Raw genomic sequence first — 26,950 nt, 5'->3', positions numbered from 1 at the left:
GATTACATGTTCACCAAAGACCACTATTTTAAGTGTGTGCCCATTTGGATTAAACATCAAACTACTGCTGAATAACAAAAGAATAAACAATTTTCAATTCAGATTACTAATATAGGATTTCTTCTATTGCAAGACATGTCTAATGGAAGCTTCTGATGAATGTTGATGGCCAAAGGAACAAGGTTTTAATGGAGGAGAGTTTGTTTGATAGCAGATTATTTTCTTTTAAGTCTTTTTTTTTAGCAGTTATGGCTAAAAACAGAAGTCCGTGGTGAACCCGCAGCCTTGCTTCTTCAGTTGGTTTCGGGTGATTTGTCAAAATGAAGCTGATGAACAGTTTTCCCTCTTAAAGACGTTTTTTTTCTTGATGATTCAAACTGCTCTTGTACAATATTATAACAACCTCTACCTTCCACAGACTGTCATAGTAGCTTTCTCTGGGCCACACCTCCGACAGCAAGACAGAAAAAAAGACAAACGGAGGGAGAGGGAGACAGCAAAGAAAGACAGGAAGGGATGACAGGGGAAAGGAAAAAATGGGAAAGAGTAGGAAGGGACGGACAAAGAGAAGCAGACAAGACAAAGAAACTGAAGACGGGACAAACGGGAGCAGCAAACCTTCAGAGTCAGACCAACAGACAGATACATACAGCATGTTTGTGGACATGCTCTCACATGGAAGGACACTGGGAGGGAAAATTATAACTCAAAGTTTCAATTTGGCCCAGATTCACAGCCCTGTCACAGTTAGTCCATGTTTAGGGAATGTTTCCCTGGGAAAACCCAGTTTAAAGATAGAAAGATAAACACAGGGACAACAGACAGACTGGAGGTTAATCTGACAGTACTGGAACACCAGGGTAAGAAACGGGTTTCTATGTGGACACTTTTAGATGAATATCTGAATTTGACAAATAAATAAACAGGCCAAATGCAGCGCTGGTGTTTTAGTGTCAGCTCATCATTAATAGGTAAAATAAGTATTCTTCTTATAACTGAGTATGAGCATATTCACACTATCTACTGAGAATGAAAACACCAACACAATTTTGATCCTGTCACAATTATTAAAGCAAGTTTTTGTCCTGATGATTGCAAAAGTAAGCGTTGGCTGTAACCAATTTCCAAGGTTTCTAAGGTGTTTAAATGTATGGCTTTGTGTAGTTCACCTTGATCATTTAACCCTGTAGCATTAAGTAAACACACTATGGCATAACTCGATTAGGAATTATGGGAATGCTGAGCACAGTGTAATTAAGATTCTTCTTTTTTACTTCAAGTATCTCTCACGAGGCACAATTCAACGACTCCCACACTGACACATCCATCATCATAATAAGGGTCACAGAGTTGTGGAGGCATACACTGTATCAGCAGCTTTGTAACAGCAATGTCTCACAGTGACTTATTTCAGACACTGATTTGTTGCAGGGATTTAGCTTGCGGCCTGTCTTCTTGTTGCCTTATACAATTCAAGCATATTTTACATAATGCTACAGCTCCAAACGCAGACTGAGCTTCCATACTATACATACTAGTCACCCACAAAACCCAAGCTCATGTGCAGTGTTACTGACCATTACTCAAAAGCTGGTGACAAGGTGACAGACAGTAGAGCTGGCTCTGAGTAAACATACATAAGTTTTTTTTTTCTTTCTTAAGTCTCAATCACATACACATAAATCACATTATTGGACTGAGCTGCATATACAACAGTGAGGGAGTGTTCCGAACAGAATGTAGATCACAGGATTAAAGAGAATTGTGCTACATGTAAGCGCAAATCCTTACTCCAAGACAGATATGAGACCGAGAACCAGGGAATAGAAAGAAAACACTGTACTGCAGCTTTATTTCTGCACTTATATATTATTCTGTTACCGACAGCTTTGTGAAATACTGCATTTGATCTTCACATAATGTTTGTGAGGTGAGTCACACTCTAAGCCCAGTGGAATTAGGGGTTCTATACAGGCATTCCAAACAGTCTAGAAATAGGGTGCAATAATCCGAGGACCCATCAACACAATGCCTGACAAAAACAAATATATGTGACACGTTCAAACAAAGCCAAGGTCACTTCAACAGCACAACAGCACGTCTTTCACACGGTGAAGCATGCAACCAGGCTAAGCATAAACATGCCCAATGCACTGTCACTGCACTCAGTTACAACGGATAACTCAAATTGAAGAGTTTAGTCACTAATGGTGACCACTGAAGCCATATACCAAGAAAGTAGCAGCTTTTTTTGGAGAGTGGAGTTTTTGGTTGTTACGGCAAAAATATGTTTCTTTGTTAATATGCTTTTGTTTTCTACTGGCTAAGTAATCAGCACCGCTTGGTTTACCTTTGGTTGTCATGTTGTGGATACACACAAAGTACAAGGACATTTACCAGTATTCAGTCATGATGAGCTACAGAGAAATATTTATTTGAAACCAAATTATCAAGAGGATTTTTTAAAATTCTATTTTAACTTCTAGTAGCGTTAGTAGCCTCAGTTGAGGGGAATCTTCTTGTGGCTTTTTGTGCAAGAAGTCTGTCTGCATTTATCAAAGGCTCCACGACCAAGTCTGTCGCAACTTTCTTTGATACAGACATGCACAGGGTCGTTTTAGTTTTTTAAAAAAAGGAAATCATGCAGCGTAGCAGTTCACCACCTGCCTTTAAAGGTATGGACATGGATCTTTCAGAGCATGGCGTGTGGGTGGTTACAGGGGAGCTTTGTAATCTACTGGTTGGTAGATGAGGGTTAGCGGAGGGTCGAGTGTAGTGAGTGAGGGGAACACCAGTGTGTGAGACCAGTGGTGGTCTCACACATGACTGCACCACAGGGTTCTGGGTCTGAGGGTCGGAGTCAGGCTGAAGTAGGGCACTGGGATTAGTTTGGCAACCTGAGTGAAAGCTGGGCAATGGTGGGACATTGAAATTAGAATTTGACATGGACTGTTTTTTTTGGAGGGTGAGAGCACAAACATCTGACGTCCTGCTGGGCAGTGGGTTAAGGTTCGGACTAAATAGTGAAAGGACTGGGGAGAAGTTCCTGGGAAGGGAGTGGGAGATGTTTGACATTGGCTGAGCTGAACGGAGCAGGTGGCCGTTAGTAGAGGGGTTTATCTTGTTGGGGCCGCTGCAATTGGACATGCTGTCTAAGTTAGTGAGAGGAGGAGAAAAGAGGTTTGTTTGAAACTGTGGGAACAAGCTTTGACAAGTTTCGGATTCAGAGTTGAACCTAGTGTGGTTTGGAGAGAATGAGCGATTGCAGTAAGTGGTGTTTTGAAGAGGAACGGAGAGAGGCTGAGGATTGTGAGAAGAGGATAAGTGATAGGGAAACTGCATGGACGATGAGTAAAGTGGAGGAGCAGGAAGGTGAGAGGAGGTACAGGGAGATGGAGGATGAGGGTTTCCATGGCAAAGGGAAAGCTGGGAGGCAAAGCGTTGTTTTTGATGGCAATGGTACTCAGGAGAGGGAGCAGAAAGACAATCCAGACTGAAGGTCGGCTGCAGGGAGGGACAACGACTGGGCTGCAAACAGAAAGACAAAGGTAGAGGAGGGACAAATGCAAATAAAAAGTATAATAAAAGACAGAGACATGTAGTTGACAAGTATGGGAGAGAGGGATGACAGTGAGAAGGAAATATGCTTGGCTGTAACCAAAGCCATACTGAGCCTCAAAAAAGGCTGTTTTAATTTACTTTTGTTGTCAAACTAAATTCAACAAATATCCATTAATTAACTTATACTGGGGAAAAAGCATTACTGAAGACTTAAACCAAACAAATATCTTAATCTCGTAAACTACAGTTAAAAACACATGGCTTTAGTTGTAACCAAAAGAAGCAGGTAACAGATGTAAACAGCAGGGGAATGGGGGCAATGAGTGTGGATGAAGTAGCCAGCAGCTGGGGCAACAAGCTGTGATGGTAACTAGTGACAGAGGGCTGGGGAGGAGGTTAATGATCTCAGAAAAAGAAGAATAAAGGGAGTAATATAATATTTGAAATATCATTTGCAAATGTATTGAGAAAGTCCACCCTGTTTAGACATTTGAAATGAGTGAGTTGTAAACATACACCAAATACATCTTTTTCCACTTGTTGTATTGACCTCGATTGTCACAGTGGGAAATCCCCACTTGAAAACCTCATCGGTAACTGAACGAAGCATGTCACTGGTGTCCGACAGAGACACAGAGCTCTTATACTTCATGGCCAAAGTAGACAACAGAACAGAAGCTGTAATCACTGACTAAAATGTAATAATCTGGAAGTTTCACTTTAAATCGCAGAAGCAGAGAGAAACAGACATTTATTCCTGCACTCAGACAAAACACATAGACACAGGGACACAAATACATGTGCTGCGTGTCTTACCTTTGGTGGTGCTTCATCAGACCCTCCCGAGTCCCAAGAAACAGTGACTTGTCTCCGCATCTCCATCCTATTCCTCTCCTTCTGCTGGAGCTTCTCCTCCTCTAATATAGTGCTGAAAACAAGGAAGAAGATGGTTTAACACTGAAGTGGTACCGGAATATTACATTTTTCAAGCTGAACTGCCACTTCCTGTACTCCAGCACTGGGAAAAGGTTAAGGTTGAACATGATAAACATGCCCATTATTTTCTCATACTAAAAAGGCACCCGATGAAATATTCAATTACAGAATTCTGGAAATTTCAAAAATTGGAAACTTGGATATTAAATATTTCCAAAATTCCCATGGAAGGTTTCTGAAAGTTACCGGGAATCTTTCACCCCTTTTCAACCCTAATCACAACACAACAACCACAGTGGAGTACCCGCATGTTATCACTGTCACAAGCCAACTGTTGCTTGTTGTGATGTCAAGAAGAAAACTAACTGACTTAGTTCTATGTGTCAAACACTTTCAACAAAAAATCTCAAACATACAACGCATTAGTGACACAGCTCATACAGTGCAACAAATCACAAACTACTACAGACAACAGAAGAACTAATTCCATTTTGCGTGAGTTGTATGAGGAAGTTTGGCTTCAGAGGCTTTAAAATTTATCCTGAGATGGTCACTTGTTATATTGTGACATTTACTTTTATTTCAACATTTAAATGCTACAATAGACAAGAGTAAATGTTTCAACTTCCTTCAACACTTCGGTTAACCGTAACCACTGAAGCCATCTGTTTGCTGTGTCAGGGTAAACTGTGACGGCAGCATAAGCAGTAAATCTTTGAGTGAAATTAAGTCCCAAACCAAGCATGTTTTAGGACTAATGTAGACATAGATACCACAGTGAAATACCTGCTAAAATTACAGACACTGACCTGTTCCCTGGAGAAACGACTGCTAAACCAAAACCCAGATTCTGCAGAAGAGCTGATGGTTCCACAAACCAGAAAACTGAGTGATTCAACAACTAAAAGGGAGACATGCACACCCACACCCACCCATGCAGCTCTCCTTTCCTCAACAAGGATAAAAGCTATTTCTAGTAACGTCATCATCCTCCTGTTGTCTCCCTCCTGTGTTTTGTATGTGTGTGTGTGTGTGTGTCCTTGCACCTGTCCAAGTCCATCTCCTGTCAGGATCACAACATACATTCTTTAACACATCAGTGCTGAAATAATATTCCTCTTAACAACCAGTGAAAGCTGGGGAAACAAATGAAGCAGCAACTGCTGTGAATCAAAAATCTATTTATTTAATGTATTACTTTAGTTTTAATATGTTTTTTTAATATAAGTATATGTTGTTGATGGATGCACATTTGACTTTATGTTATGTTATATTTCATTATGAGACTGGCCATTTGATACTGTTTATATTGGTTTCAACCACTGTTCATCTGTATACTAAATCACTGGCAGCTACCAGTAGTAACTGTTTATACCAATATAATAATAAAAAGTAGTGGCTAATTAATTAATTAATTCAAAGCTAATTTTAATCTTACTATTTAAGTTAGAATCAACTTTTCATTTTCATTTTAAATAATTCTTATGAACCTTGATAAGACCTGTAAAGGAATTATTTTCATTTGGCAGAAATGTTATGTGCACTTAGTTTTTCATAAGAGTTCAATCACCTGACTGTATGAATTGATGAGTTTCATTATCCCAGAAAGAGCCTTTAATATTGACAAGAGGGTGAGCTCTACAGGGGCCGCCATATTCTTACAATAGCCCAAATGGACAAAGACGTTAACTTAAGGCTACATGGATTCTCCAACAAACTTGGAGGGACATTAAGCAGTGAAATGTAGCTTCACCAATCAATGTTGCTTGATTTTTCACACTGCAGGAAGTAAAACTATTCCAAAGCAATAAGTCATCATTACTGTCAGTTTTACAGTAAATGATACATGGCATATTCAGTATGAACGTGGGATGATGATGATGATGATGATAACATCACCACCTGGCAACATTAAAATTCTCCTCCCCCATCTACACAAAACCACCACCTGGAACAACAAGACTTGTTTAGCTTGTTGACTCAGGCATAGCTGTCTGCAGTGTTGGACTTTTTAGCTATGCCCTGCTTCACTCTCAGTCTCATGTAGTCCTCACCTGTTAGCTGTCCAGCATAACAGCTACTGATCATCACTGAGCTGGAGATAACTGAGCAGTAACTTCACCATCGAGATGTACAATTGTTTATCTCACTACTATTCTTGAGAATAAATCTAAAAGACAAATACATGCATGTCGGAAATAAAAGCATGCAAACTGAATTACTTCATCAACTGCAGCAAAGAAACACGATCCACCAAACACAAACCACTTTTACTTAAGGAGGACTCTTCACATCCTTGACAAAATAATCTTTATTTGTGCAGTATTCTCTTTCTAGCCAGTAGTGGCAAGAAAACATAAAGCGAAGAGTAATCCGGTAATTCTACGTACATATGGGTGAATAAATATCAATATGAAAACCCACTGTTTGAGTAGGATATACACAGAGTTAATAGTAGAAGTTGTGTTTTAAAATGGCTGCTCAACATCATCATTAGAATGCCACACATCACGAACACTGGAGTACCGTCAAAGAGAAATAAAGCACTTCACTCTAATTAAGGCTGACACCAAAAGCTTTAAACACCAAAAGAGACAAAAGAGACTATACTTCACCTTCAGAAAGGCCTGCCCGAGAGCAGCAGAGTTTTCCCAGGCAAACTCTTAAAGAGGAATTTCCGAATAACCAATAAAACGATGATGATGGGCCAGCAGCACTCAACACAACATGAATACCTGGATCCCAGCAAAACTTAACAGTCACAACCTTCTCCTCCTGGTGGGATGATGCAAATAAACTTTTCAAACTATGGTAGATCGTTACTCAGAGGCATAAGTCGATCTGAGAATCAGGAGCTTTGGTCAGCTGTCTTTGACCATGGTTGTGCAGAGCTACACTCACTCTGCTCCTCTTTTTCCGCTTGTTTCTCTCTCCCTCTCTCTCTGTTGGAAATCTGTAGCTCCTGGCAGCTGCCCACTGTGCACACACACACACACATACATACACACACACACACACACTGGTCTACCGTCTAGGAAAACTGTAGTAGTCGCTGAAAGCTGCATATTTGGCAAGAGAGACCTATAATTGATATTATGATATAAAAGCCAGCCAGACCCAAAGTACCCCAAACTGCATAACCTTATATGGCATGACTTTTTCCTATTAATAGCCAGTGACCACAGTGAACACGGTCAATATTGACTTGGTTTCCAGGACACTGGAGGAGGCACATTAAGGGCTCCTCACACTTTCTTAATGCCAAGTTTTCACAGTCAATTAAAATGGAATAAATGTTTTACATTCTGTCAGCTTAGCACCCAAACGCTGCTCACGAGTACTTTTCCAAACTGTTATTTCAGCCCCAATAAAACACACACAACCACATACCAGCACACTGTAGTCTAGAAGGAGGACAGATTAGAAGGAGGACACAAAGGAAAGGTGAAAGAGTTCAGGAGGAGAACATTTAAGAGGTGGAATAAGAAAAGGGGCGAGAGAGAGGAAAGCTGACTTTGAGAAAATTGGAAGAGGGATCATGGTGGAATTTAAGGTGTGAGTCATGCTGGTTTTAAGCAAAGTCGTAAAAACCACAGGAGTTGAATATGCACTCTTATATTTCTGTGTGTAAGAGTGAAAGAACAAGACAGAGTGAAGGAAACAATGATGGCAACGATGAGCTGAAGGTGTTTTAGGCCAAAACAATATTGAAATGAAGAAAACTAACAAGTTACACGCTGTACTGTGTAGTACTGTAGTGTAGTTTACTCCTGGATAGCTCAGATTTGATTGAGAGACAAATACTGCATGATAACTTCAACTTTTCTCTTAAAATGTGGAAATATATTATATGTTATATAATATTATAACACAAGTTAGTAAATACTGTGCGAACCTTTTAAAGTTGAGCACATGTAGCACACCTAAGCTCAGGGGTTTATAGGTGTAGACAAGTCGGGTGTATAAAAATACTTCTTGGTGCTAGAAATTCCCAGCACGACACCATCTATACGGAACCTAACCAGGTGTAATCAGCCACAGTAATTTACATGTGTGTATGTGCAGTGATTTGTGCTGTAAAAGGATCCTTGCACCAACGAATCTGTTCAAGTATATCAAGGTTATTTACTTTTTGTGTAAAAAGTGGTAATAACGAAGACCACTATAATCGTGTAGAAGTAAAAGAGCAAGCAAACCCAGTGCATGTATTGTGCCAATATTCTATGGGAAGAATTATGTGCCACCAGGAACTGATTATTTACTAATTATTTACATTTGAATGTGAATCACTCAAAAGGTCAAAGTGCAACTGAACAATTTCAATTTGAAAAACATAATTTTGAGTTGACTGTATTGGTTGGAAAGTGTACTGCAATAGATTTGTAACAGTATTTCATTTGGTCGAAAAATTCAGCTCACTTCTCCCTTTCCACTTCTCTCAAGTCAAACTCAGTTTTTCAAATTAAAGGAATACTTCACCGATTTGCATTTACCTTTGTATTAATAGAATAGGGGTAGTATTTTTGAAAAAATGTGTTTCCCAACCTCAGTTTCCCCTGAAAAAAAAGAATGAGGATATTTCTCGACTCAGGGGAAAACGAGGTTGGGAAGCAAAAGTTTTCAAAAATACGACCCCTATTCTAGTAATACAAAGCTAAATGCAAATCAGTTAAATATTCGTTTAAATGTTTGTGCCAAACATCTGTTAAGACATGGGAAGTCTCTTTCACGCTGCTTGATTCGGCACGGTTGATTGGTTGGAGTAAGGACGAGAGAGAAGTCAGTGCAATGTTTGGTGACCAGCAGCTTAAATCTGAGGTGAGTATTGCAGTCATAACATACATGAAAAGAAGCGCCGTAGATGTACATGATATGTTATGAGTGTGTGACTCTTTCTCGGCACACTGAAATGTATCATGAATTGTGCAGCTCTCCTAATACCATTATTGCTCAGCCTTTAACTCGGCTGATAGTAATGTTACAGCAGCTATCTACAACCGTAGTTCTTTCACCGCCACCACCACTCCTTCCATTATGATCTATCTCGTCGTCAAAGGCAATGCTGAGGCATCACTTCCCAAAAACTGCAGGTCTGTTCTTGTCTGAATGATTAAGAACTGTTGTGTCATGGTGGCTGGGCAACACTCAAGGCAAACTTCTACTTCCTCTATATATAATGTACCGAACGAAAACAGAACGTGTCAGTGGACCTAGATGGAAACAAAACACTGTTAACTCTCCTTCAACTACAGCTAAAATATCTCCGAATGCACTGTTCTGACAAGACAGTCAACATAATACTTCTGTTATGACAGGTATCCTGATTCTGCTACACAAAGCAAAAGGTCCTATCCAGCATCATGCTTCATAAACACATCCCAGAAAGCAAAATTATAACTTGTTGGTGTGCTTGTTTTTGTGCGTAAGGGAAAATTATAATCTGAGTGCTGATTATTTCACTCTCACTGTAAAAACAGCTTATGATTAGCATTGATTATAATCACATACTCTAACCGTACACTGACAGACATAACACATGCCATTTATATAGAGTTGCGTTTTTTTTAAGCTGCTCTCCTCTCACCTGAAGACTGACAACATACCCAATTGTTTTTTGTGGATTATACAGATGGAACAGTTCTTTGTTCAATATTTGTTAAAGTTGTGTGTCTTGAATACTGCGTTGCACAGTTAGTGGACCCTTTCCGTTTAAAAGGAAATGTCACAGTGATTCATAAGTCTGAATTTTACCCAGCATGTTTTTAAATTACAAACAGTGTTGTCTAGCTCTGCCTTATCTGATGACAACATGACCATGATCACTGATAAAGTTTCTGTGAATCTGTTTCCAGGCAAATCCGGTATCAATGCATCATTTAACAGACAGTAAGTGAGACAAGGCGTGACCAAGATGTCTCATTTAATCGTTCACCGTCATCATTACATTTCTGTCACTACGCCAACAGTAGAGGTTGTTAGTGCTAGAGGTGAATAGCAGATTGTTCTATTGGAAGTCAGCTGCTATCCTGGGGGCTTTGTAACCCAGCAAAATAATTTAAACATAAATGATACTCAGGAGGTCAGTTTGAGTCTTTATATCCAAATGAATGAACACAGAACAACCAGACTGTTGCTTGAATAATGCTGTATTTACCATCACGTGTAGTCAACATTATCAAAACACAGCTGAAATTAAGCTCCTTCACTGGGCACTGGGCAAAAAACTATGCTAACAAGACTATGGTGTATTTTACGTTGTTGTAAAATGTCAAACTTCACATACCGTCATAACAAACAAACAAACAAAAATAAAAAAAAATATGTTTGGTATGCATATTATATTATATTATAATTATGATATTAATAAAATGTGTTGCATCAGCATAGATATTGTTGAATGTTTAACTGTTTGTGAGTGACGGTAACATAATATAAATAGCAAAAATACTGCTATTAATTCCCACTACCTCCAATAGCCAAAACATTAATAAAAGAATTCTGATCTGGTGTTAAATCAACAGTCAAAGAAAAAAGTTTAACATTTGCTCTGGTTCTCTTTCTGCTCCATTACTGATGTCACATTGATACAGACATACAGTGACACCTGCTGTTAGGAAGGTGTAAGAAAAACGTCTGTCTGTGAAATATTTAACTCAACTACTCACCAGAGAATAGTAAAGAAAAGCGAGCAGGTCTCTACAAACATAATGCATTTGCTGAAGCTACAAAATGTTTGATACAGGCTGTTTCAGGAGTGATTTTTACTCTTAAAATAAAATATTATTGTTATTATGATGTTAGAAATGGGCTAAGTGGATCTTTTCATACAAATCAATACAAAAATACACGCAAAGACAAATTTAGTAGCCTACCTCAGTTGTGTTTTGAGTTCATTGAAGCGCGGCCTTTTGCTGGGATCATAAGACCAGCACTTGGTCATTAAGCTGTACAGAGTAGGAGGGCACTGAGGGGGCATTGCCAGTCGCTCGCCGTTCTCTATCCTGCCAATGACGTCATTGTTCTTCACACCCTGGAAAGGCTTTATGCCGTACATTAGAATCTCCCACATACAGACACCTATGGAAAAGACAGACATACTGTATCATCTTTGCCACTTTTGCTCTGTCATGCTGCAAACACATGGAAGTGACAAGTAAAGCAGCAACAGAGTCATGATAAAAGTGGCACAGAAATGAAGAGAACAAGAAAACAACAAATTGGAACTCACCAAACATCCAGACGTCACTAGCTGTAGTGAATCGTCTGAAGTTGATGGACTCTGGAGCCATCCATTTAATAGGCAGTTTACCTTTAGATGCTGAAAAACAGGGACACGTTACCACTGATGACATTAGGTAATGTGAATCCGACACGTCTGTTGTAACAGATAAAGTAGAACTAAAAGCGTGCTGTTATGGTTAACCTGTGTGTGAGATATTACTTTTACCTTTATAATATGAGCTATCTTCCATGTATCGCGAAAGTCCAAAATCTCCAAGTTTAACACAATCGACTGTAGACACCAACACGTTCCTCGCTGCAATGTCCCTAACAAAAAAAAAACAGACTTAGAAGAAGTTGTAAACACTTTGACATTTATTCATTTAATCAACTGGACTGGGTGTTGAATAACTGACTGATCTCATCTTACATCTTTCATACAACAATTGAAATAAATAGCACAACGGCATCACGCGGGTTCCTTTTTTTTTTACATTAACATGACATGAAGTATACAGCTCCTTTCATGACAACACCTGCCTTTGATTATTAAGTGAGAGATAAGTGAGATAATTCCAAAGCCAACTGAGCTTTTTCATTATAAACGCCAATTTAATTAAGAAATAATTTATTCTATGAGCTAGGTGACGATGTAATTTAGTAACACAAACTTAAAATAAAAGTTATAAAATGAATTTATTATTGAGGTGGCCTCCTGCATACCTGTGGACAAAGCGTTTGCTCTCTAGATAGGCCAGTGCAGTGCTGAGCTGGTAGGAGTACAGGATTAAAGTGGCCAGGTCTAGACTGTACTTCCTCACCTGGAGAAATGATCGTAACTATGGAGAAAAGAGAGAGAGAAGAGCCATTAAAAACACACAAAAGGACAGGGGAAGAAATAGTTAATAGTTAATTAATGGACATGGACAATAAAAGTGCCCATGTGACATTTAGCACATGTGGCTTTGACTTAGAACTGTCTTTTTGTTATTACTTCACTGAAAAAAAAAAATATTTTAGCTGAACGGCAATATATATGATACGATATTTATCTTGATATATTAAATCAAGATAAATCACATATTGTTGTTAAGCTAAAAAAAAATAAAAAATACCGATATATATCGGTCCATAGCCCCACCCGTACTTAGACATAGGGATGTTGGCAGTTTATCTCATAGCAAATCCTGCCAAGATCTGTCAGATTAGATAAAAAGCATCTATGAACTGTTAAAAGTCAAGTCGCTCCTTCACATCACTGGGGCTTAGGTTTCCGTCTTTGGCTCACCAAGATGCTTCAGGTCGTTGTCTGGAGATTTAGAGTGATTGTTAGGTTCTTTGTCACCTCCCTGACAAGAGCTGTTCATGTCCAGTTACTCTGCTTGGCTGGACAGCAAGCTCTCTACAGTCACAGTGGCTCCAGACACCTTCCGTATACCAATCATTTAAGCCAATGCGCTCCCAGGATCACTCGTTTTATGACCTGCTTGCACTTCATCACAGCCTTGTCACAATGTGTTATCTCTTGATGTCTACAGTAAGATCCTTGGCCTGGCTAAGCATGAAAAAACAACTAAATTATTTACAAGGCTAACAATAATACATTTACATCCAGTACTTTTAAACTAAAAAGCCATTATTGAATCATAATAAACTCTAGGTTGTATATATAGAGAATTCAATTTATTACACATTCCGTCTCCTACCTCTCCAAGTGTGCAGAGCTCCATGATGATCCAGACTGGATTTTCTGTGATAACTCCCATCAGCTTTACAATGTGAGGATGGTCAAACTGACGCATGGTCACTGCAGGAAGACGGGGAGTGAGCAAAGGTCAATTCAACATTTTTTCTTTAGTTATTCTTCGTCTCATAGCTGAGAATTATTAATGACAGTCAGATAGCGACAAATGCACCCACAAAAGGAACTTACATGCCTCCTGCAGAAACTTTTCCCTAACACTGTCTGACGTTGAGTTCTTACATGTCTTCACTGCCACAGAAAGAGCTGGGTTCTCCTGCGTGAAACAGAAACACCAAGCAAAACAAACATAATCAGCAAAATCTGCACAATAGAAAATCAAAATCGTACTAACTTAATCCAGTGTCTTCCCTCTGTAATCACTGTGTTTTTACTGTGCAGTTATTGCGATACAAGTTCATGTTTGGTTTCTTCTTTCTGTTGGATTCAAAATGACTTTGCACTGTGAGATAATGCGAAGGAGAACTAAGGACATGAATCGTTTGCCATGTGAGTGAATGATACTATACCTTCACCTATCATCCAAGGCTAATGGTAATTTATAAAAGTCTTTATTAATTACATTCTATGTCTATATGTCTTTGCTGCAGATGTGAAAAGTTAGTTCACTGCTACACCTGTGACATAAGTGTTTGACACATAAGTGATGACCATGTTCTCTCCTGGAAGTGTGCAGTTTCACTAAAACGCAGAAGGCCTGGTGACACACGATCTATGCAACAGAAGAAGAAATATAATTTCACAGTGTATGAAGATGAGACTCAGAACAAGAGATAACTTACTGGGCTGATATAGACTCCTTGGTGGACATCTCCAAACTGACCCTCTCCGATGCAGCGTCCTAGTTCGATACGATCCCGCTGAATCTCATAGTCCTGTGCTAGATACACAATAAAGACCAACATGAATGCCAACAGATACAGGCACACACACACAAGATCAAACTGAAAAGTACACTTTTTCTATTACACATTTACTTTGTGGTCAGGCCTTGCATTTACCAAGCTTGTCACCAAGAGTGTCTACAGTGAGCAGGAATTACTCAACTGTACCTTTAAACACAACAATCTGGAACAGATTATGTGGAATTTCATACTGTGAAACTATTCTCTGATCACAAAAATAAATAAATGACTGTTTACGGTACATAGACATTTTTTGATGTGCCATTGTTGCTATAAACAGAACATATAGTTTGATTAAAAAAAACAAAAAACAAAAAAAAAGCAGAATGTCTGGATTAATCAAACTGAGCCACATCGCTACTCTGACAAGCTTGGTTTTAAAGCAATCCACAGAGCTCAGTGTCAACAGCATGCAACGATATGAGCAAACCACAGCCAGACAGGCCATGTATAACAGACAAACAACAGCCACTAATACCAAATGCATATACAACCAAGTATTTCTATTTTAATTCAAATGTATCACAGATTAAGCGGATTGTGTAGGAGTGAGGAGGAGATTTAAAGCTCACAATCCTTTCAGAACCAGTTTCACATTTGCTTGATCCAAGGGAATTTGTATGTTACTATAATTAGCCAATTTACAAAGGTGCATTTTTACATTTACTTTTATTGACAGTAAAATATTGGCTGTTGAGAGGCTGGTGGTTTGCTTTGACTGTAAGGACACTGTTGACCCGACTTTGTTCATGTCATCAGTCTATGGATTTGACACACATGCCACTTTTATACTAAATTTCTGATTTGTTTTTTATGCACTGAGCATTGTTGACCATGTCCAGTGGAGTTTTAGAGGACGGCCTTAATTAATGTCTCCGCCTCCAAATGTCCCATATATAACCTGGCATGTAAGGAGTCAGCAATTTAAATAATGAAGTGAAACTTCCCTGTGTGCAAGTGGTTTGCACATATTTTACTTACAATATGTACAGTGTGTGTGTGTGTGTTATGAAAGTCTCATCACAGGTCAAAACTACTCATACTAACTGACTTGCCCGGATGTCTTTTTCAAGGCAGAAATTTTGACAGGTCATAGCAGGAAAAGCACAGGCGTAAATAATAATAATAATAATAATAATCAATTATCAGGATACATGCTGGTTCACTGTCACCCTGTCCTGACATGAACTGAACAGAGCCATCTTTGATTTGATCAATAACAGCCGTGCTTTTTATGCTGAAACATGACAAAATGGCTGCGGTTAAAAAGGACGCATTGCGGAGTACTTTTATGTAAAATGTATCTGGAAAAAAATTCAACTTTGTTTTCCCTTTCGTTTTTTAAAATACACAACAACATTGACGTCCAACAAATGGGACTCAGTTCTCAGTTTACCACCAGTTTAGCCAAAAACTGGCAACACATTAAGCATCAGAGAGGGCCAAATCAACAGGGTACAGATACAAAACAAAAACAGAATTTCTTATCTAACATTAGCAAGCAAAAGTAAAACAAAAACATAGGGATCACAACAACCACTAAATCAAGAGCCATCACAACAAAACCATACTTATTGTATGTTCCAATCTTTACCTTGATCTAGTCCATAGTATTCTGGAAAATTGGTTAGTGGTAGGAGACAAAAATAACTAGCTGTGAGTACAAAGAGCCATAACATATTATTGTATGCTTGATTATTTAAGTCAGTGTACCTTTAACTATTGTCATGATTACAGATAAATTGGAGGTTCATGTTAGTGCCACTCATTTTATAAAATAAGATTTTTACAACTGGTGTACAAGCACAACACAGAAGCAACAGAAACAGAGACCAAAAAAAACCTTCTACACTGATGTTAAGAACTGAAACAATGAGATGAACTAAAGATAGAGCAGTGATAAGTGGAAATAAAGTCATTTGAAAATTGTTCACTTGCAATATTGTGGTAGGAATACTGTCTAACTGCAGACAGAGGAAGCAGTGGTTCTGGCTCAATAATAAACAGATGACAGAAGATGCAGTTACTTGGAAGTGGCTTCCTGTTTTAGACAAGAGTGCTGCATGTAACTATGGAAAAAGCAGATCACCCACCATGATATCTACCAGGCTAAATATATTTCAATTGAAAAATTGATGTAATACACTACTATGAATCATTATATCCACCTGTATCATTTATACAGTATATAGTTTATGGGTGAAATTAATTTAACTGCACTAGTGCAAAAACAGACATGTGATATATACAGTACATTACCACACATTTCTCTATGGTATTAAATCCTCACTCAATGGCCAAGAGACCATAACACCCAAATATACAAAGTCTAACATGTGCACACGCAAAAGTCTGAGCATCTATAACATTGTTCCTCCATTTATCACATAAGCAGACTACAGTGTCTGTGGTGCGTGTGTGTGTGTGTGAGTATGTGTGTCCACTAACTTGAAGGCATGGTGTAGGTGTCCTCCTCATCTATGATCTCAGCATAGTCGTCCGTTTCTGCAAAGCCAGAGCAATGTGAGGAGAAAGGAGTCCCAAGGACACATTCAATCTCAGGGGAGGAACGAGTCAACAGATTATGTCTAATCTAAACTTTGAAACGACAAGCAGAGATCCATTAAACAGTGGGGAGTAACGTTCCTCAAAACAATAACGGTTCTGTTATCAAAACAAAATTATTTGTATTAGCACTATTAATATCTGCAGTTTTATCTCCTGTCTCCGCTTCCACCGCCCCACACAAAAGTCAAAAAAACACTCGGTAAGTTCAGTGAACCCACCTTCAGACAACAAAAGCAATGAAAAGGCCGACAGCATTGGAAATACACCGTCATCAGACAGAAGTACCTTTCCAAAAAAGCCTGCCACCATATCTGACTCCACACACATTCACAACAGTTAAAAATCCATGTACTACTGCAAAGCGTCCCAAAGAGAGAGAGACATGAGGAAAGGGGAGGGATGGAAAAGTTCATTCTTTCCAGAGAAACACGTTGGAGAAAAACAGGTTGAGTCATGGATAAGGCAGAATCAGTTTCTTGCAGATACTGTATTCACACAGATGCAGAGACAGAGCTAAGCACTTCTTTATTCCTAATAAAGGGGTTTGACAGAGAGAAATTTATTTACCATCGCCACTAGTGTGACCTGCAGAAGCCACATGCAGCAGGAGGGAGGAGACGGAGAGAATCATTAGTTTTACTGTTATAAGATGTCAAAAAAAAGCTAAAGATGTTAACTTAATGACTTCAAAGTCCTTTTCATTTAATTCTGTGTCACTGAGAGATTGTCAGCAGTCAGGGAAGCGACAGAGAGACAGTGACTAAAGCTCTCCATGGGGACATCTGGGGAGACAAGGACTCTTCACTGCACACACAGATGAGGCTTTATTAGGGAAGCGGGGTGTGCACACATATCTATGGTCCCTTTATCTAATTCTCAGTAGTCACTGTCATTCATGACATTTAGAGCAGTGGACAGAACGGGCAAACCGGCAAGAGAAGAGGCAACTGAAAAACGCAGTTTATACCTGAGACGCAAACAGCTCTGGTCCGTACTCCATCCATTCGTTTTTCCATCCGCTTCTCATGATTTGAAACTCTGCAATAGGAATTAGAAAATGATTTACTGGTTCATCAGTGTTTGGTTCTCAGCAATGCTAATGTATTCTGAATGGTCTTCCCTTTGCAGCAATTACATTACTCGAGTTACTCGAGTGACTCTTCCTTATCCTGTCATGTAGCCTCTTTACAAAAACACTTTGAAATTAAGTTTAGTTTTTTATATCTTCAAGTGAATATTATATTCATTATGTGGTAAACTGATAATTTAGTTCTATAGGCTTTCATGCTTTAGGATGGTAGTTGTTAGCCTCAAGGTTACTATTTAAATAATAATAATAAAAAATCCTGAATTGCAAAGGAGTGGAAGCACACAATAGAATCAAAACAACACAACACATGTGCTGGCAAATCAAATTTTACCCTCAAACAGCCACTCCCCATTTCACTGCACAAAGCCCAAAAAATGGTTAATGTTCTTCAAATCTACTCACAGTCAAAACATTGCCAGTAAAGATCAGGATGCCTGTATTACTGAACAGATTAAGAACTTTGTGCTCAAGTAAAGTACATGCTATACATTTTCTTATTCGCAGACACATCAGAGTCTGATGTGTCTGCGAATAAGAAAATGAAAAAAGAGACGATAACTGCAAATAAAACCCTTAACAAACCAAAACTTGTGCTATCAAGGTCAAAGTGTCTTTTGGTTTACAATATTCAAAAAAGTTTAATATCAGGAAAATGAACGTTGAAAGTTGTATACGAGTGCAAAGAGAGTCAGTTAACTTACTTGGGTAAAGAAGGCAGAGCTCTGTCCCCCTCTGCAGAGACAGAAGGAATGACAAAAATTAGGAGACATGGCTCCATGTTAGAGCTACAACATCACTGTAACTATTCTCTGCTACATGTGTTATTTTTAAAGAAGACTGACCAAACACAGACTTGTTATTTAAAGTGACAAAAGATGACTCAGCCCAGACCACTATTTATAGTGTAAGATAAAACAACTTTGCTTAAAGTTTCCATCAAATGCAAAAAGAAATAAATCACATAATCCCACAACTGCACCACTGAAACAAAGCAAAATTAACTATGATATTGATTTATTTTGGATGTATGGTGAGTATAAAATGCATGGAATGCATGGGTCCTACCTTTGTGGACTCTGACAATGAAAGAGTGAGTAGCTGAGGAGACAAGCCGACAGTATCCGTCAATCAAGTCAGCCATGTTTTCTGCTGTAGTCAGTGATGCCGTGGTGACTGTGAGAGGCTATAGACAGACACACACACACACGGGTCAGTGTATGAGCAGGACAGAGCATTACTTCACAGGGACACAATGAGAGCTTTATCATTGATCAACGTCTTCCAGAAGTCCACATACGAACACACTCAGACACACACACAGACACTCCAGCACTGGCGCACACATGCTTTTCCACAAGTATTAGCCTACCGAGAACACAAACCACAGACAGACACATTCACACTGACACTCGAAAACAAGTGGCGAAACCCGCCTTCACCCTCCAACATCCTGTTTCCTTTTTTTTTTTCCCTGCATCTCCTTTTTTTCCCCTTCAGCTTATCTCGTATTAACGCTCAAAATGGAATGTTTAATAGGCTGGATCAGATTAGTTACAAATGAGAAAAATCAACGATTTTGCTGCTTAATAATTGGATAAAAGCAGACAGTGAGAGAAATATGATGGGTATTTATGTGCCAACAAATACAACGCAAATAAATGTGTGTTTCGGATGAGAATATAGACACTGTATACAATTCAGTTAGATTTGTTTACAATTACTTACATTTTGTGATTTATTCAAACAATATCCAACCTCAAGACAATAAGTGATGTTTCACCGAAAACCACTCAAACATATGTTTGCGTGTGTGTGTGTGTGTGTGTGTGTGTGTGTTTACCTCAGGGGCTCCTGCTACGTTGAGCTGCAGCATACCTTTCCTGTCCTTCTCTTCCATAGGTGAATACTGGATGGACTGAACCTGGTTGAAGTTAGCTAAGTGTGTAGGCTGCAGAGACAAAAACAGATACACAAATACTAAAAATCAAAAGCGCCATACTGCATATAATGGTGCCATTTACTCAACTCACCGGAAGAGGAAGAATTGCAGATTAATGGCACATATAGCATCAAGTTGAGACATCATTTATCATCAGTCCATAAGAATGTGTGTCTGTGTGTGTGTGTAAAGCTGTAGTTCTGTTCTGATTGGACCTCATTGATGCAGCTGCAAAATCACCTGGTGATCACACTGCTGAGTTTTTCTAGCTCACAATATTTGCTTGTGAGTAAAACCGCCCAGACCACTTGCATTTCCAGAGTCAGTACAACTTTGGCAACTCAAGAGATGAGCGAAAACCTGGCTATCAAAGATGAGAGGTGAACCAGCAGAGGGCAGTATTTGTGCTGTACTATCCTACTGAAAACTGCTGGCAGACATCCATGTAATATTTGAAAGACAACACGTTTTTAAACAGCTAACACATTTACAGGATCAAAAGAGCCAAGCTAGATGTCTGTGTGTGTGTGGATTTACCATTGAGCCCTTATCTGTGAGGTAGCTGATTCCTTCCTCTGGCCCGATAGCCAACTCGACTGATATTACCCAACTAGACTGGAGATAGGAAACAGCATTTAATAAGCTATGTATACATTTTACAGATACAGAAAGACATGTTTCATCATGTTATATAAACGAAATAAACTCTCTTAATTAAGATACTTTGCATTCAGTAGATAATGTATATAATAAAATATGACTCAGTATGAATATGGATCACATGCAGATGCATCCCCAAACTCTATGACTGTGTACAGATGCACTTTGTACTTTCTCTTCATCGTTTCAGGCAACAGCATGCCCATGCACCGAGTGTTGCCCTACCCCTAAAGCACATTTGAAGCACTCCTTGTCGAATCGGTAGATGGGACTGAGTATCTCAAAGAACTTGTGGATGCTCTGCTCATCATTGAAGTTGGCAAATTGCTTAAAAGTCTGTTGGATCTGCTTACGCAGAGTCTTTGCCTGACAAAGAGAGAAAGGAGAGGAGGAAAAACCATTACCAAGAGTGAACTCTTTCAAGTAGGAAGTTGGTCCAGAGCCAAGAAATTCACAACAGTCAAATGACAATGCACAGTGTGAACAGAAGTTTAACTTCAGTCAAAACAACCAGATAATCAGCCAGGCTTTCAGTTTGTCACTCAGTCAAACAGCTTTCAGTTTAAAATGTCTTCCTCTGTTATTAAAGTTACAAAGAAATACACGTAATGTATGGACACACAGAGAGAGACCACTGACCTTCAGCGAGTCCATCAGGGTCTTAGGAAAGAACCTTCTTAAACCAACATCTTTCCTAAAAAGACAAACAACAGTGACAAACAACAGTGTTACATTTTGCTGAGATGAAATTTACCTTCACACAATTGAGGATTAAAACAAAAATAAATAAGGTGATTTAAGCAGCGGAGAAAGAAAATCCATCTTACTCTAGTAGTTCATAGTTTGATTTCTTATCGAGAGCATTGCCTGGCATCTCTCTGAAGAACCTCCTGTGAAATTCACAGAGAGAAGGGGATACACTTCAAACAAACAGGCCTACACGGTAATAATTGAAGACATTAATGCATGTTTGTGTCTTACCTAATTTCCAAACATCCCAGTTTCAAAGCAACGTCTTGATCCACCTGATCAGCTATATGTTGCATGTAATCACTCTTCACCTGGAGATACAGAGTTAAATTAAAATCATATTGTTTTTGTACATTAGTGTGATACAAGAGCAGAGTGAAGGGCATTAGTAAGGGATGTTTTATCAATGTGTTTCACAGTATGCCTAATTGGGGTCAAAGGAGGAGATAAAACCATGTAAAGAAGATTCAAGAAAATTATAAATATCATTTAAAACAAATTTAAATATGTTTAGCGGTATTTGACAACCGTCACAACTTTTTCTGTGGCATTGCAGGGTTATTTCACCTGGTGATAGAGGTAGTTGAGAGAAGGTTTGTCCTCAGAGAAATGGCTGAGATAACCTTTGGGAAGGTACCGTATCCGCAACTCATACCTGAGAATGACACAGACAATCAGGATAAATAACCCCACAGTACACTCGCTCTCTCACACACACACAAAAAAACCTGCAGCATCAAAATTCAATGCCTGCCTGACGCATTAAGACAGAGTGAGTGCTTACTCATTCCTGCTGATGACGCATACACAGTGTGAAGTATATAAGACGTGAATGGTATGGCAATGGCATACTGGACAACATGGAGCATTATGTACTTGAAGTGTTATTTACTGAAAAACAAACTGTACTTAATTGAAAACACTTTGGCTATACAACAACATAAATTGGATATACTTTTCTCACAAATATAAAATACAACCCATGGTTCCGTTTGTCAATATTGTGGAAAACCGGTGAGGTTGTACAAGTATATGCACAGTATTCAGCATTCTGTGAGTAGTAGAAGTATACATTTCTGATGATGAAGCTTCACCAAACACAAATTTGCCTGAATAAGCAAACCGTGTCTTGCTTCTCCATCACAGAAATGCTGCAGTAAATGTCAATGACAGGAGCATCAATGAATCTGCGTCAAAGTCACTACAGCATGATGGCTGGCTGCCAACAGAGCAAACTGGAACCAAGTTTTAAAGTTCTCTGTCCCAACTCACGCTGTTACAGTCTGGCAGGACAAGTTTTAATATTTTGCTGACAGTGAACTACCCGAATGTGATACTATAAATCACTATGAGATTCCCACTGTTGCACTTGTTAATTAGCAGCATCACTGAAGTATCCAGATGAGAGGTTGCTGTTTATAGTCGCATATTATTTTATGACTGACGTATTGCATTTGAGAGAAATGGGTCAGGGGGAGTACAGATCGCTGAGCTACTGTGATGCTACAGGACTGTTAGATAACAAAGGAAATCAAGGTTGAGGACAAAATGAATAAAACATAAAACAACGTTCTCTATGATGAACGAAAAAGGGTGTGATAAGAGGAAGACAGGACATTAGCATATTTGAGAAAAGAGAGAGAAATTGATAAGAGAGAAAACTAATTGGAAAAAGAAGGACAGGGAGAAAGATCAAAGTGAAAAAGAGTGACTGCGAGATGAGCACCAAGACAGAAGGAGTGAGAGCACGCGAACAAGACAGTCAGTCCATCCCCTGGGCTACTGCTGCTGTTCTAACAATAGCCTGGCAACAGCAGAAGCTCCTGTGGGCTTGCAGCTCCGCTGCCCTCAGAGGAAGAGCTGCAACAACTGGCAGAGCTGCTCTGCTGCACGTCAGCAGTGTGAACAACAGGTTCACTTTGAATACATTTCAATATTAATGACTTTGGGTATGACACATCAAATGCAGGCTAATTGACTGAATTGTAAGTTAACAATATTAGCTAAATATGGCAAAGAGCCAACACAGTTTGACTATTAAAAACAAACAAAGTTGTTTGTGATATGTAAGCAGCTTTGAACCAATGAATGTTTTTCCCAGTAGAACAACCGATCAGGCAACCACTTCAAATAAACCTGTAGATTAAGGCCTTACAATTTATAAAAAAACAACAAACAGTACTATTAAGAAGAACTGATTGTATGAGGTAAATGCCATAAACCTTTTAATTGTCTATTAATGCTTCTATATTCAAAGCAGGGGCCATGGTAAAGTCAATATTAAAAACTTGCTTGTAATATTTTTGGACCTTATATAGTGTGTGTTGCAGGTCTTAGTCTCTATAAAAGGGTTTTATTGGAACCATATGTTATGTAGTTGTAACTTTGTAAGCTATTAATAAAATATGGTTTATTGGCAGCTTCTTTACAGTCCTACAGGGCATTTGTGAAGATGACTTGTTTATTGTAACGATCTGCCTCTTCCTCTTCTCTGAAAAGAATCAATATTCTCAGTCAGTTCTCCCACACTAGTGCAACAATATGGCTTCCTTCCTGATAACCCATAATAATTAACCCATAGCGACCTTAACTACAGAGGCATCATTATCTCTACACACATACTGCAAATATCACACTCTAGCTCTCGTAGCAATTCCAGGGATAAAATGGGGAGCAGAAGCAGACAGGGTAAAACATTAAATATTGATGTGGTTCTACCTCCACTCCTCCTGAGGGTGCTGTTTCTCATATTTCTCCCTGACATGAGACACACCCAAATCAGGGTGTAACCAATGGAGAGCATCAGAGTGCAGATGGGTCAGGCGGAGGCCAAGAGAGGAAACGCAGCGCAGTTTGTGGATCTCTGCAATCTTCTGGATAACACCCTGTTTGGCAACAATCAGTTAATGGGACACTGAGAGTCAAGGAAATCCTGACAACCTAATGATAGAAAGATGAGAAACGTGCGCGTGTCTTACCCTGACATCTGTTGCATCTCCGTGCCTGATATTGCTAGCCCAGGTACATGGTTCACTATTTGTCTCAAAGTAATGGAAGATCTTGAGAACCCGGTCCATGGAGCCTGGGGGTCGCTCAAGGCCTCCAGCAGAGCTGCTGGTGCCAACACCAGGCATCCCGGACCGGGATTTGACCCCACAACCACCAGCTGCCGAGTGATTGAGGTTGGGTTCCAAGTAGGAAGACGAAGCCATGCTTGACTCAAATGTTTCTGCTGGGGCTAACTGGCCATCATATTCTGCAAAAGAGGGAGGAACAACAGGGGACACACAGGTCAAAACATTATTTCATTGTTGTAGTAGTAGTAGTAGTGTGAAGCTGAAGGTAGAAAAATGACAAAGTCATAATTATTTATACTTATACTATATCAACCTTTTAAAAATAAATCTGTTAATTGACACGGCTCCTGCCAGACTGTCATTCATCATGACAACAAACAAGTTACATTAATAATCATAAATACATAAAAGACAACTCGTGCAACACAGCTCCAAGTGGAGAACTTACATTAAAAGTGGAACAACACTCAATGAACACACTGACAAATGAAAAAACGGTTGTTCAAGAGCATGACAACAAGCACACTAGCATCAGTGCAAGTTAATGAGCATGTGCGTAAATGTAGAGGGGTTAAATGAGGCAATCTGTCAGTAAATTAGTCAATATAAACCAGCAGAACACCTATGTTCTTTTCCTGACTGACTGACTCACAGTTGAGGTTAAATCAGTTACGATAAATGTATCCTCAGACAGTGGGAATCATGGAGGTCAAACTGAAAGGACAACAGTTTTATTACCTACACAGTCAGTCTTGTCAGGCCAAGTCTGACTCCACTCAGGCTAACAGTCACTCAGAGGTTTGATTATTCAGTTCTCCTGGAGTGTAAAATTGAAGCGGCCAACAGGTAAAAAACATGCTTCAGTCTATTCAAAGCACATATACTCTAACCTAGCCTGTGTGGCTGACTGCTCATCCACAACTTGCAATCTGGTGATTCGCAATATTTGACTCGACATGCTTAGGTCTGCAGTGGGACAATTGCTATCGAGATACTGTCGTTGACGGTAAGTGGCTGTGGCGCATGTTATATAAGCCTTTCCCACTAAGAATGAACCAATAGGGTGTTTGTACTCTACTGACCTTTTCTACCTCTTAACTCAGGTTTATCAGCCGACACCTATACCCACGTATAAAATGATTCATATGTAAGGTAATGTGGCTCAGTGAGGTTTTTCGTGTGCCCCAATACTGAAGCCCTTGTCATGCATGTTATTGAATACAATAATAGGCTTGTAGCCTAAATAATTATTTACAGAAAATTCCTAACAAAAGCAGCAAAAAGTTCTACTAAAAAAGTTTTCATGTTCAAGGTATTGCAGTGCTAAATAAATGCAAAGCAGGAATAAGAAACAAAAGACAAAGACAAATCCTGCAACCAATGACCCATCTAATGACCCGTTTGTTTTCCACCTTATTTCTAATGTAGCTTCATCTTCACACGTCTCCCCACAGCTTCCTGTCATTCCTGTGTCAAATTTTGATTTCCTGGATATACTAGCAGGGCATGCTCAGTCAGTTTCAGCTGACTGAATTCTGGCTTGTCACTGTGGTGAAAAAAAAGTAAACTCCAAGGGAATTTCAATTTCATGGCTCATTTCCAGTGTTGTGAAAGTTATCTACAACAAACCTATTTACCAGCATAACTGTCTGAAATTGAGATCTGCATCATCAGCTAACAGGATATTTAACACTCTGATGAAGACATGAATATCACCAAATTCAGCATTTTGTCCTGTGCTATGTTGTACTCAAGTCACAGCCAGAACACTTCAGAAAAAACGGAAGAAACACAGAAACTGAAGTATGGACACTCATTTGTGTAAACATTGTTTCAGCACTTTAATAACGCTTCTTCTAAGACAAGTCAAATACATGACTGTGTGCGTGTGTGTGTGTGTGTGTGTATACACAGAATAACTGCAACAGAAGTGTAGAGGATGGCATTATGCATCTAAGCACTTTCCAGTAAGAACTTGCTGTATCAATTGTGTGTGTGTGTATAGAACTGTGGGTGTGTGAGCATGAGTCCTGTGCACATTATCCCATCCACAGATGTGTGGGAAGGGAGACTTTGTTGCTGTGATTCTTGTGACACAAAAGCCTCTTACTCAATTAATTCACATTACACTGTTTAAATGTCCAGTGTGTAACATTGATGTAGGTTTATTGGCTGAAATTGAATTTACTACCCATTAGTACGTTTGCATAAGTGTATAATAATTTTAAGTCAAAATTGTTTTGTTTTTGTAGCCTTAGAGTAAGCCTCTGAGCACGGGCGATTCTTAACAGAGGCTGCTAACTTGGGCTGCCATGTCTCTACAGCAGCATAAATGGAGGAACCTGCCAGAGCATACAATTTAGCAAACATTTTCCACAAAGACGACTAACATCCTTCTAGGTCTCAAGATTAGATTACATAAATTCAAACACAATGGACCTTTAACCATAATGACTTAATACTCATTTATTCTTCTTCTTC

General features: G+C 39.1%; 1 protein-coding gene across 10 annotated transcripts in view; it reads right to left on the bottom strand.

Annotated features, from left to right (window-relative positions):
• LOC122774131 (focal adhesion kinase 1-like) overlaps nt 1-26,950 on the bottom strand; it is a 55,019-nt gene that overhangs the window by 13,307 nt on the left and 14,762 nt on the right. For 4 of the 10 annotated variants that reach the window (XM_044033167.1, XM_044033168.1, XM_044033164.1 and 1 more), the window contains 23 exons: nt 24,371-24,648; nt 24,111-24,277; nt 21,960-22,047; nt 21,624-21,703; nt 21,470-21,532; nt 21,282-21,336; nt 20,868-21,008; nt 20,520-20,597; nt 19,884-19,991; nt 19,109-19,226; nt 18,745-18,775; nt 17,921-17,991; nt 17,521-17,538; nt 16,834-16,890; nt 15,980-16,000; nt 14,263-14,360; nt 13,652-13,736; nt 13,425-13,525; nt 12,442-12,557; nt 11,945-12,045; nt 11,726-11,815; nt 11,370-11,574; nt 4,378-4,489 (listed from right to left, as the gene is read on the bottom strand). In XM_044033167.1, the coding sequence (XP_043889102.1) occupies nt 4,378-4,489; nt 11,370-11,574; nt 11,726-11,815; nt 11,945-12,045; nt 12,442-12,557; nt 13,425-13,525; nt 13,652-13,736; nt 14,263-14,360; nt 15,980-16,000; nt 16,834-16,890; nt 17,521-17,538; nt 17,921-17,991; nt 18,745-18,775; nt 19,109-19,226; nt 19,884-19,991; nt 20,520-20,597; nt 20,868-21,008; nt 21,282-21,336; nt 21,470-21,532; nt 21,624-21,703; nt 21,960-22,047; nt 24,111-24,277; nt 24,371-24,604 (2,238 nt within the window). In that variant the 5' untranslated portion in view covers nt 24,605-24,648. Of the gene's footprint in view, nt 1-45; nt 3,529-4,377; nt 4,490-11,369; nt 11,575-11,725; nt 11,816-11,944; nt 12,046-12,441; nt 12,558-13,424; nt 13,526-13,651; nt 13,737-14,262; nt 14,361-15,979; nt 16,001-16,833; nt 16,891-17,520; nt 17,539-17,920; nt 17,992-18,744; nt 18,776-19,108; nt 19,227-19,883; nt 19,992-20,519; nt 20,598-20,867; nt 21,009-21,281; nt 21,337-21,469; nt 21,533-21,623; nt 21,704-21,959; nt 22,048-24,110; nt 24,278-24,370; nt 24,649-26,950 lie in introns of those variants that run through there. The other 6 variants (XM_044033166.1, XM_044033172.1, XM_044033173.1 and 3 more) reach the window with 3 other exon arrangements.

Source organism: Solea senegalensis, linkage group LG9 (assembly GCF_019176455.1).
Source record: "Solea senegalensis isolate Sse05_10M linkage group LG9, IFAPA_SoseM_1, whole genome shotgun sequence".
NCBI classification, from domain to species: Eukaryota; Metazoa; Chordata; class Actinopteri; order Pleuronectiformes; family Soleidae; genus Solea; species Solea senegalensis.
This window is presented reverse-complemented; position numbering and strand designations above follow the sequence as displayed.